The 12,109-nt window shown below is 59.7% G+C and overlaps 1 protein-coding gene and 1 pseudogene across 1 annotated transcript; both read right to left on the bottom strand.

Annotated features, from left to right (window-relative positions):
• Positions 1 to 1,418: 1,418 nt before the first annotated feature.
• Positions 1,419 to 8,326, bottom strand: ERF (ETS2 repressor factor). The gene is made up of 4 exons (XM_040457202.1): positions 8,186 to 8,326; positions 3,509 to 3,743; positions 3,015 to 3,130; positions 1,419 to 2,908 (listed from the first exon to the last, which is right to left on the bottom strand). The coding sequence occupies exons 1-4, from the start codon at positions 8,205 to 8,207 to the stop codon at positions 1,620 to 1,622; spliced, it is 1,662 nt and encodes a 553-aa protein (XP_040313136.1). The 5' UTR covers positions 8,208 to 8,326; the 3' UTR covers positions 1,419 to 1,619.
• Positions 8,327 to 10,813: 2,487 nt separating this feature from the next.
• On the bottom strand, positions 10,814 to 10,912 carry LOC121019049 (uncharacterized; annotated as a pseudogene).
• Positions 10,913 to 12,109: the final 1,197 nt, after the last annotated feature.

The raw sequence follows: 12,109 nt of genomic DNA, 5'->3' as shown, positions 1-12,109 counted from the left end.
TCTAGATCCAACTGTCCTGGCCCGAGGAAAAGGAGTTGTTGAAAGAACACAGGCTTCAGAAACAGACCTCGTTTAAAGTCCTGTCTGGGGTTAGGGCCTTGGGCAAGTCATTGAACTGAACTGCTTGCCCCCACATTGCTGGGTGTTAGAAATAAAGCCCTGCAGCTAACTAGGTATTAGGTACCTGGTACATAGCACGTCGTCGATCAGTAACAACCAGGATTAAGCCTGTCCCTTAACTCACTGGCAGGGGATGTTCCCTTGCTTTGACAGAGACCGCTAAGGTACCTTGCAAGGTCTGCATTTCCAGAGTTGTTGCAGGCCTGTTGCCAAAGTCCCCTTCCAGGCCATGGGGACACCGACAGGGGAATACACAGAACCAGAAAGGAAAGGCGTTTCAGGTGATCAGAAAAGCAAGGACAATAGGGTGGTGGAATCTAAAGCGCTTCCAAGGATAAGTGGATCCCCACAGAATAGGGGAGCTGTCAGAGGGCAAGAGTATGCCTGAGACGTTTATCATCAGGTCCTGGGGGTTATATGCCCCTGAGGTCAGATCATTTTCCAGGCCTCGATTTGACCCATTCAGATAGGGTTAGACCTTCTGGCCATAGATACGTTGGAGAGCCAATCTAGGTTCCTGTCTTCCAGAATCAAACAAAGGCTGTATGTGACCTTTTAGTTGTTGTACCCAACACCCAGGACAGATCACCACATCCAAAGGTCCAAAGTTTTATTGTTTTGAATACATTCTCCAGCAGCCCCCCAACTTCCCCTCCCCCCCCCCCCCACCCACTGTCCCCAATACAGAATAAGGCTTGACCACAGACCCCCACCCCAGGGGCCCCAGCTAGGAGGCAGAGGGGGCTTCCAGTTTGGTTTCAGGGCACCCCCTTCCCACCCACCCCCACCCGCCTGCCTATGGGCTAGTCCTAGGAGCAGCTGGGGGTGAAGGGGTTGGACCAGTGCTGGAATGAGGGGGGAGGAGTGGGAGAGGGATAGCAGGCACTTGTAGAGATTTGTGGCCTATGGGCGGCACCCCTCCCCCTCCTCTGCCCCCCACCCCCCCCAACATGGAATTTTTGGTTCATCATAAAATGTCCCTCCCTCCCCTGCTGCAACCCTGTGGGGTATGAGAAACCCAGGCACTCAGGGCCCCTGGAGGGGCAGGGAAGGCAGGATCAGGACTGAGGATGGACGAGAGTGGAGAGGGACAGGGACAGGAGGCAGAGAACAGGGAGGGAGACAAGGCTTTTACTTCCTAAGCGATTGTAATAAAAAACGTTCCTGGGCATTGAGGCTGGAGCCTCAGTTCAAATATAAATTCCCCAGAATGGAGGTGGCCCCCTCAACTCCCCCCACCCTACCCCCCCCCCACCACTTTGCCTGGAGCTTAGAAACCCACAGATAGGGGAAAGCCCCCAGCCCTGGACACCCACCCACCCTCACCATTAAAAAAAAGAAATTAAAAGTTTTATACAAAACATGGGGCAGGAAAGGGGAGGAGGCAGGGAAGACACCAGAGAGCTGTCCTTACCTCCAGGGCTTGGGGGGGGGGGGGTGGTTAAGGCAGCAAAAGAAGCATGGGAGGTGGGGGGAACAGGGCCCCCTGCCCACAGCCCTCAGGAATCTCGATGCTCCAGAGAGAGCTGGGCTGTAGCGTGCTGGAGGTCAGAGCTCACTCGCCTTGGGGTGAGGGGCCCCCCGGCCTCCCCAGGCCCCTCCCCCCGCACCTTCTTGTCCTCACCCTCATCCTCCAAGCCCCCAGTGGGGCCCCCACCCCCCTCCAGGCGACAGTCTTCACTCCAGCGCCGCTTAAAGCGCAGCTTGAGGGGCATGCACTGGGCTGCCCCAGGTGTCTCGCCGGGCTCGGGCTTGGGGGGCGCAGGTGGGGCACGAGGGGTCTTGAACACCTCCCCATCTTCCTCATCCTCATCGCTGATGTCAGTCACCTCCACTTCCTCAGACTCGCCTTCCGAGATGGGCTCCACCTTGATCTGTGGTGGTGGTGGCGGTGGGGCCAGCGCCCCCGCCCCCTCCGCCAGCCCCCCTGAGCCGCCGCCAATGCCAATGCCACCACTCTTGTCAGCACCCGCTGGAGCCTTCTCCCCAGCTGCCCGCTGCCGGCGTCCCAGCGGGGGTGGCTGGAGCTTAAACTTGAATGGGGAAGAGGAGGAGGAAGAGGAGGACGAGGCTGAGGAGGGGACCGGTGGGGTCTCCGGTGCCATGGGCGGCAGCGGGCACTTGTCAGGGCGCTGGGGCTGGGGCACCACCAGCCCAGGGTAGTGCAGGAAGGCGCGGGGACTGAGGTGGTAGTTGTAGACGCTTTGGGTGTGGGCCTGCAGGTACCGTTTCATGTCCTCAGGGCTAAAGGAGAAGTGGGAACCTCCTCCTGAGCCACTGGGGCCCCCACCACCACTGGGGTACATAGGGCTCAGCGTGGGTGAGGGAGTGTAGGCCAGGTGAGTGGGCGTCATGGGCAGAGCTGGTGAGAGCTGAGGCGGCAGTAGGGAGCCAGGCCCGGCCAGAGGCGACACAGGGAAGGGGCTCAGGGGCTCAGGGCCACCCCGGGGCCGGGGGTAGACTCGGAAGACGCCAGGGTCATGGGGCAGGCGTGCCAGTGGGGGCCCGCGGAAGGCACCCAGCTCTGGAGGGCCTGGCGGTCGGGCCCGGGGGTCCTCTCCCAGTGGCTCTTCCAGCTCTGACGTGCCATCACTACAGTCACTGACTGAGCCTCGACCCAGGCGTCGAGCCACCACAGCCGAGAAGAGGGAAGATGAGGATGAAGAGCAGGCCGGTGGTGAGCGGGGGTCCTCGGTGGGGGACAGCACCTCGGAGGGCGTTGAGGGAGGGAAGCGGAAGTGGCTGCCACCCGATGGCACTGGTGGGGCGCTCTGGGGCACCGCACCCCCTGGCAGAAGAGGGAAGATGTGGTGTCAAGGCCCTTGGCCCAGCCTGGACATACACACAGACCCTCTGCTTCTTCTGAACCCATGCCCACCAGCCCCATTACTCACCAGCCAGCCCCACATCGATGAAAGGGTAATTAACCAGCACCAGTTTGTTGAAGTTGAACTTGTAGGTGAACCGTTTCCCCTTGGTCTTGTGCAGAATGCGTTTGTTGTAATAATAGCTGTGGATGTAGAAACCCATCGAATGATCAGTCAACAGGACCAGAGTCTAGACCCCACTCCCTGACATGCGTTACATGCTGCTCACAAAGGGGGACCAAGAAACCTGGGCCACACAAGAGAAATCAAGTGCCCGGAAGGAATGAAAACTAGCTCTCCCCTCAGGCTTGGGGCCAAACTAGACGCCACACCCAGGACTGTATTCTCTCCGCAGGACACCTCTACACGACAGATGGGCTCAGAGAAGGATTAAGACTTGCCCAAGGTCACACAGCTATGATTTGGCAAAGGATCAAACCCAAAGTCTATTCCCATGGGTTACGGGTTCCTCAACTAGCGGGGGCTATCCATGTCTGCTCAGGGATCTCTGCCCTCCTCACCGCAGGGCCCGGCTCAGCTTGTCATAATTCATCTGGGGCTTGCACTTGCGGACGCCCCAGAGCCGAGCCACCTCATCAGGGTCCTTGATGACGAATTCCCCGTAGTCCCCCTGCCAGGCGATGACACCCTGGTATTCCTCCTTCCGCAGCAGCTCCAGGATAAAGTGCCACAGCTGGATCTGCCTCGAGCCAGGGGACGACTCTGGCTTGTAGGCCCAATCTGGGAAGGCAAACCCTGAGGACAGGAGGCAGGGGAGTGGCCCCGGGTCAGGACACAGAGTCCAGGGCTCCAGGTCCCCTCCCGGGGTCCACCCTCCTACCCCACCCTCAACATGGGGAAATCCGTCTCCCCTCCGCCAAGTCAGGACCTGGGTTAGAGGGAGACAGTGTGTGTCTGTGTGTAAGGGGGCTAGACGGGAGCCGGGGGGGAAGGGAAGCTGGAGCCTGCTCCAGCGACACCGGGAGAAACAGGAAACCGTCGGCGGCGGGTCCCGGGGCCAGTGCCAGGGGGCCAGGCACCAAGCCAGGCCGGCGGGCAGGGCTGCCAGTGGGGGAGGGGCAGGAAGGGGCACACGTGGCCAGCGGGTTGGGGCGAGCCCCCCCCTCAACCCCCACACTCCCATTCAGGGCCAGTTATACCCCTCCCCCAACCCACCCCACAGTTCCAGTCCCCTCCTGGGAACATAACACTGTCTCCCTCCCAAAACGTATCAGAGCCCTACTCCCACCCCAGGACCTGATGATTTTTTTTTTTTTTTTTTTTTTTTTTTTCTTAAAAGGACCAGGAGGAGTGGGGTGGGGTGGCTGGTTGACGATGAGGTCAGCGCTTGCACACACAGAGGCTTCTGTCTTCCCTGGAGAGTGAAACCCAGACTGTCTGCCCCCCCCCCCCCCCCCCCCCCCCAACCCCCTCTGGGCGGCACTGCCCTCCCCAGACCCAGGCACATGGACCCAACCTGGCTGGAAGGCCCCAGCCCAGGCCTGCAGATTGAACAAGCAATGCTACAGCCCGTTCCCCCTTCCGCCTTCTCATCCTCAGCTTCTTCCCTGCCCACCTGCCTACCCGCCCCCAGCATTAACCTTGGATAGAGGTTGGTGGTGGGCTGGCTGGTCCCTGGAGGGGGTGGGCAGCCTGGGGGGGGTCGATGGGGGGGGGGCTGCGGTTGTTGTCATTTCCCAAACCCCCGGGTAATCAGGGGCCATCAATAATTCAGCACTAGGCAGCCGGTAATGGAGGGGTGGGAGGAGGGAAGGGGAAGAAGAGAAGGAGGGGGAGGCAGGGCAGGGGCCCTGGTGCCACCAGAGGGAGAAGGCCAAGGTGGACAACTAAAATGGGCGGGGTCCCAAGTCACAGTCAGGCTGCACTGGTCAGCCTCTGGCCTCTGGCCCCTGGCCCCGGCTCAAGCCTCAGCTCAAGCAGGTACGAACCAGGCCCAGGGCAATGCTGAGCCTCCCTCAAAGACACCGCTGCAGTCTGGAATCCAACAGGGGATACTTCCCCTTGGGGACACAGGGGTTCAGCAGTTCCTACTCCCACAGGGACCACCTCTTCTAAATCCAGAGCGGAGTCTATCCCCCACAGCGACCCAGCTTCCTGAGCCCTGGCCTTGGGTAGAATGGGATGGCCAGCATTCCCCTCATAGTCCCTGCCCCATTCAGAAATCCCAGCCTCAAACAAGCCCCTCAGGGCTCCAAGGATACGACCTCCAGCTCGTCACAGACCCAGAGTCCTATACCAACAACAGCCCCTGCTCCATTCAGAAGTGACAGCCCCTGACAATGCCTTCCTTAGATCGCAGCATCCATAGCCCCATTCCTCTCTTAGGAATCCAGGTGTTCATCCCATTATCCTCACCCTGCTGGAGAATGCAGGTCCCAGGGTCTTCTTCAGGGGCCAGAGGCCCTTGAGAACCCAAGTGACCAAATCACTAGCTCAATGTACCCTCTACCTCCTCCAAAATGCTCCTACCCCCCACTCAGAGCACCAAGCTCCGTTCTTCTCCTACCTAAGCTCCAATCTGGTTCTCAGACCCAAACGGGGGGGTGGGGGGCAAAGCCCCTGAGACACTAGTCTGGGGTTGGGGGTGTACTGACTTTCACCCTCCCCCCCAAATTAAAGCCACCCTTTCCAGCCCACCCGCCCCAGCCTCCTTGTCCCGGTAACCAGGCAACGTGTGTGCAGCGACAGTCCTGGGAGCGGGGGAGCAGGAGGCTAAAAATAAACTTTGCAGAAGAGGAGTGAGAGAGACTACATGCAACACAAAGGGAACTCGGAAGGGAGGTGGGGGGGCTCTGGAAAGGCCTCAAGCTGCATTCCGGGGGCTGTCCCAGGCTGCCTTGTTAACCCCCCCTTCCCTGACCAAGCTCCCTCTGGGGCTAGGGCCCTGGATCCCAACCCAGGCAGGGACTTCCCCACTCCCAGGACCACCCCTACCAGGCTTTCCTCTTCGGACATGGCATACATGAGGGCCTGTTCCTGGCTTTGGGGGGAGAAGAAGAGCGGGGGTGACGTCAGGGTGTCTCAATGGGGCTCTGTTCCCCAGGCCTTGGAGCCAGGAGCCAGGCACGGGCAAGGGGAGCATGTGTGAGTGTGTGTTGTGTATGGGTCCACGTGCTTAAACAGGGAACCACCAGGCCTGCACCAGGAAAGCTTGGGGGAGAGGACCTCTGGAGCATGGGGGACAGTGATAGAAGGAGCAAGCAGCTGACACTGAGAGAGGGGCTCAAGACACTTTGAGACAGGGTGGAGAGGTAGCAGCAGACAGACAGGAAGGGCTGGGATGGCAGGGACCCAGAAGGCACACCTGGGTCCCACAGAGGTGGGGTAGGGATTCTCCTAGACAGACTGGAAACCTGGGGGGCGGGGGGCATAACTCCTGGGCACCCCCCAAATTCACATGACTGGCCAAACTTTTTTTTAAAGAGACTATGGGGGTCGGAAGGGAGTGGTGGTGGTAGAGGAAGAACACGCCGACCTCCTGGGGGGGCCCTGCCACCTCCCCCACACTCCAGGCAGCCCTCGGTGGCGCCAGAGCCGGGAAGAAAACAGGAAGTGGGAAACAGCCGCGGCAGAGAGGAGAGGGGCCGGGATGGAGGATCGGATGGAGGGGCGTGCAGACGGACAGACGCACCGATGGACCGATCGGGAGGCCATTCCAGGCCCCCGCCCCTTCCCCCAGGCGGAGAACCCACACGCGGCTCGGCCCCAAGACAGGGTTAGGGGAGCGGCCCAGCCGGTCCCACCAGGCAAAGGCCCGTAGCAGGGAGGGAAGACGAGGCGGGGTTGTCTGGGCGCCTAGGTCCCCTCCTCGGGCGAGAAGAGGCTCTTGCTGCCCCCAAGGCCCAGCAGCCCTGGAGCCTGTGGGAGCCAGAGAGTATGTGGGACGCACGTGACTGACCCTACAGCACTCCGCACCCCTGCCCCACCCCCCTGCCCCCTCCTCGGCCCCAATCCCCAGGCGCCGGAGCCCGGCTCGGAGCCCTTTAAGAGCCGCCCCCACCCGCCGAGCGGGGGGGGCGGGGTGGGTGGGCCGGTCGGGGCACACACCCGCACACAGGAGCCCTAGCCGCGGCCGCCGCCGGGGGAAGGAAACAAGTTTGAACAGCGGCGCCCGGCCCCCTTCCCCCTCCCCCGTCCCCGCCCCGGGCCGGATTCCGACGGGGTAGACGGGCAGGGGGCGGCTGGGACCCCTCCCCCCCAGCGCGCTCGGGCGCAAAGTCCAGCCCGCGCGAGCCCGGGGGCGGCGGGGGAGGGGAGGGGGGAAAGTCCGAGTGGGAGGGGGGTTAATCCCGCTGCCCCCCGCCCGCCGACAGGGGGGGGAGGGGAACCTTGGCCCCTTAAGGAGGAGCAAGTTGGCGGGGAAGAGGGGGGCGGAGGGAAAAGACGGCCGGTTGAAAGAGAAGAGCTGGATGAGGGAGGGGGGGCGAAGGGGGAGCCTCCGCGTCCCCCCCCACCTTCCCCACCCTCCTCCACCCCGGGGCCCCGGCCGCGCGGGAGGAGGGTACCCAGGTCTCCCCGGAGCCACCTTAAAGCCGCGCGTTCTAAGGTCGGAAACAAAAAGTTCCTTTTTCGAACGTTCGGGCTGCGCTTTGGAACTTTGCGACTCGGCGCGGGCGGGGGAGCGAGGAGCCGGCGGAGACGGGCGGGGGGAGGGGCGGCGCAGCCCGGACCCCGAGTCCTGGGCTCCCCAATCACGCCCTCCTTCTAGAAACCATCCCGTATCCCCTCTAAGCCGGTGCGGGGCACGCGCCGCGGTGAAGGTCATGGGCCGGACCGCGCAGCGCAGAACCGGGAATAGCGGGCCCCGTGGACAGCCCCCCCCCCCCCACGCCCCGCACACGTCCCGGCCCCCAGAGTGCAACGTGACAGAGCGGCGGGGAGGGACCCCGCCACCCCCGTGATCCCGGGAGTGGGGGAGAACCCATCTCTCGGAGTCCAGTAGGGAGAGGACCAGGACTCGCAGCGCCCACACCACTCCGCCCGGACCCAGAAATTGGGGGTCCCATGCAGCACCCCTCGCTCGCGCCACGAGAAGCAACAGGTCTCGAGTGCTTGGGGTCCCCCCAGAACTGGGGATCACTCCGGCTGCCCCGGAACCCTTCAGCCCCCCCCAAAGTTTCTCTGCCTGGTTTCCCCGGGCAACAAGTCTCCCCCACACGTGCTGCCCCCGCCCCCACCTGTGTCCGCCGGGGTCTTCATGCTGGGGGGGCCCGGGGCTAGGCGCCCCGACTCCGGGCCGCAGCTCCCGGCGCCCGCGCTGCCCCGTCCCGTCCCGCGCCCGTCGGGCCGCCCTCGGCGCTTCACCCGGCCTCGCCTCTCAGAGCCTCTCCCCTCCCCGCCGCCGCCTCCCGGGTTAATATCGCACTCCGGGGCCGGGACGCCCACGCCCCCCCGGCCGGCGACGTCACCGCCGCGTCGCCATGGAGACACTGCGCCCGCCCCCTCCCCGCGCACTCACACACACACATACACACACACGCGCGCACGCACGCACACACACACACACACATATACACACACACACACTCGCCGGCGCGCAGCCACTGAGGACCGGCCGGCTCTGGGCTTAAAGGGGCCGCGCGACAGGGGAGGAAGGAAGGAGGGGGTGGGGGTGGGATAGGGTCCTGGGGGTCATGACCCTTTTCCGAGGCTCCTAGTCTGCAGATAACTTAAGTCCTCCGCGCTCGTGACCTGTCGCCCCTCCTCCTCTCCTGCCCACTGCGGAATCCAGAGTTTCTTTTGGGAGCTTGTAAGTGGGGGGGGGGGGGGGGGGCCGGGGGGGGGGCGAAAAAGTTGTGTAGCCGTGGAGGCTCGACGGGGGGGGGAGCACCTGCGGCGGGGGGGGCCGGGGGGGGGCCTGGGGGGGGGACCAAAACCACTTTTTTCCCCCGGGCCTTCCCCCCCCCCCCCCCCACCACCCCCCCCACACACACACAGCCCTGAGCCTGAATGGGGGCAGCTGTCCAGGGGTGGGGTGGAATGGGTGGGAATCATTTCCCAGCATCGGAAATGGGGAGGCGGCTGTGCCCTCCGCTCCTCCGGGATGGGGTCTTGGCCTTCCAGATAGCCCCAATCCCAGCTGGGGAGGAAGTGACCAAAGAGAATGCATTTGGGAGCAACCCACCCACCCCCCCCCCAACTCCATCCCCACGCTGCAGCTGTCCTGGGGACACAGCCGGCGCCGGAGGTACCCCCACCTCCACCACCAGGGCAGGGGGTTCCGGAGGTGGGCCAGGATGCGAGGGGGCGACCAAAGTCTGAACAAATGTGCTCCCAAGGGGCACTGGTGGGTCGCCAGGAGAGAGGAAGGTAGGGCTTAAGGATGAAGACCAGTGCGTAGGGCAGTGCTAAGTCTGTTCTCCGCAGCTGGGAGGGATGGATGGAGCCTGAGGCTTCAGGAAACAGGAAATAGGCGCTGATCAGATGGCTAGCGGGAGCCGGCAGCAGGGTTGAGGGCAAATAGAAGCAATATCCACAGACCCAGCCCGAAGACAGAGTTTCAGAGAAGACTCTTGAGGTACCAAAGGAGGGGAATATTGCAGGGTGGGGGTGATGCTCAGAGAAACTGAAACAGAAAATGGGCAGGGAGAGACAAGCCACAGGGTGGGAAGGCCAGGAGGGTGACTCTGGCTTCTTAGGGCTTCAACCCTTTGCTGGGTGCCTAGATGCATTAGAGCAGTCCCCTAACCTGTGCCTCAGAAGTCTCTAGCCTCTTCCTCCGTAGAGACCAGAGCCTCCCGGGGAAAGCATCACCTCCCTGGGGAATTATGTAACCTTGCCTACGGACAGTGCTGCTCCCCCACGGATATTGTAACCCTCTGGGAGCAGTGTGGTCCAGCAATAATAATCACCATCATTGTTATTATAACAGCTCCCGAATTCCTAGCGCTCATGATGTGCCAGGCACTGGGCCAAGCATTGTCTGGGGCATCTTGTCATTTGATGCTCACAAAATCCCAAAGTGGGAAATTGCTATTGTTATCCCCACTTACAGATTAAGAAGGTGAGGCTCGGAGGGGAAATCAGTCCGTCAGAGTCCTACAGCCAGGAAGTGTTGGAGTCAGGATTGAAACTTAGACCTATCCAATTTGAAACCACATCCTTCACCATCAGCTTTACTGACACCTTTACTGTCTACCTCTCCTCAGAAAAAGACAATGCAAAGTTTCAACAATAATAGGTCTGTAACAACTTTAGTGATCCCACACTCCCACCAACAAGACAAAGATGGGGGTTGCAACCCTAACTTTGCTACTTCTTGTCTGTGACATAGAACAAGTGAATTTTCCTCGTTGAGCCCCAACTTCCCCATCTGTAAAATGGGGATATTATTGGACCCTACATGACCAGGTTGTTGTAAGAAATTGGGGATATGAAGTAAGTATGTAGTAAATACTGGTAATAAATTATTAGCAGAATGAGCTATATATCCTGTGGATAATGTAAGCACCCCTTACCCTACAGACTCCAACTAGATAATAAATACAGGGTACTGACAGTGTGAAATTGCCTTTTTTCTTTTTTTAAGAGGGAGAGAGTGAGCACATGTGCATGCAAGCCCAAGTTCAGCTCAGGTCATGATCTCACAGTTCATCCGTGAGCTTGAGCCCTGCGTGGGGCTCTGTGCTGACAGCTCGGAACCCGGAGCCTCCTTTGGATTCTAAGTCTCCCTCTCTCTCTGCCCCTCCCCTGCTTGAACTCTATCTCTCTCTGTCTCGCAAAAAAAATACAAAATAAATAAAAGTTGAAGAGTCATACGCTCAACCGACTAAGCCACCCAGGCACAACTCTTCCCCCCCCCTTTTTAAAATAGGGAACAATTCACAAATTTGAGTGTCACCCTTGTGCAGGGCCCATGATTCTAACCCTCTCTGTATCATCCCAGAAATTGCCTCTTAATGGCATAAGTCCCACCCTGACCCAGTTGCATAACTCAGTCCTGCTGTTCCTATGAAATACAATCATGGGTAGCGGGCAGGCATCATGGTGGAGACTGAGCCATCAGAGAGAGTGGGAGTCCCTGGTGAAAATGCCCCCTGAGTAGTGTGACCTCTGGCGGTTTATGAAAACCTATCCACTGATCATGTAACCTCCAGGGGGTCAATGTGACTCTACCACAGAAGTGTGGACCCTCTTGGATAGTTCACTTGCCTTGTGAACACTGAGAGCCAATCAGGGAAGGTGAACCCCACCGTTACTGTATGAAACACTCGCATATCACAAACTTGGCAGAGAGACTATTCGTCACCACTGGTCATTCCTTAAAGGCACGCCATCCAGTGAAGGCATATGGAAGGCCATATCAATTCCAGTGAACAAGGGGACACTTCCTCCCACCTTCTCATTCCCTGTGGGAAAACTCCACCTGAAGGCCCCTGAAGCTAAGTGAAAGATGCGACCTCTCATAGACCTAAGACATGCCTACAGTGAACAGTGTAATTCTCCAGGGAGAAAACAACTCTGTCCAGACGGTGGAAGACACCCTCACTCCCATGGACGTAGTTCTTCTTGTTCCAAGTTACGGTCCTGACAGTAGATGACATTTATGCTGTTGCTGTCAGGCTAAGGCATGGACAGAACCTATCTATCCCCACGCTTCTGAAAAGAAAACCGTTATGGGTGATCATCCTTGTCACAACCTACCCATCACCTATAACAAGCAACAAGAGGCCATTACTACTCTTTGAACATTGTAGTTCCCTTAGAAATAATATGAGCCACCATATGTAGAGACTGTAGCCACCTAAACAGTGTGACTACTCCCAAACAAAAAATGTAATAACCCCATTAGTGTATCACCCTTCTTCAGCCCCCTAGTTGAAATGCTGAAGGGTTCCGGGGCTCAGAGCTGGGTCCCCCTCTTCCCTCCTCCATCTGTTGCTGGTTCCCTTAGTGATCTCTATCAGCCCCATGGTTTCACATGCCACCTCTGTGCTGATCACACCCAAATCTTTTTCCTCCAACATAGGACTCACCACTGGCTTCCCAACCTCACACATCAAAAACTACCTCACCAGCGCTTCCATTTTGATTTCTCAAGTTTGCCCAGTCAAAATGGTTTCCCTGAGCTCCCCGAAACTGTCCCCACCCCAGTCTCCCCC

This window comes from Herpailurus yagouaroundi, unplaced genomic scaffold (genome assembly GCF_014898765.1).
Source record: "Herpailurus yagouaroundi ecotype Mexico unplaced genomic scaffold, PumYag 220, whole genome shotgun sequence".
NCBI classification, from domain to species: domain Eukaryota; kingdom Metazoa; phylum Chordata; class Mammalia; order Carnivora; family Felidae; genus Herpailurus; species Herpailurus yagouaroundi.
Note: the sequence above shows the minus strand (reverse complement) of the source record. Positions and strands in the feature narration are given on the sequence as shown.

Coding starts and splice junctions, on each gene's coding strand:
- ERF (XM_040457202.1), bottom strand. CDS start 8,207: ATGAAGACCCCGGCGGACACAG. Junction 3,131..3,508: donor AAGCTGAGCCGGGCCCTGCG/GTGAGGAGGGCA, acceptor CTACATCCACAG/CTATTATTACAACAAACGCA. Junction 2,909..3,014: donor CATCGATGTGGGGCTGGCTG/GTGAGTAATGGG, acceptor CTCTTCTGCCAG/GGGGTGCGGTGCCCCAGAGC.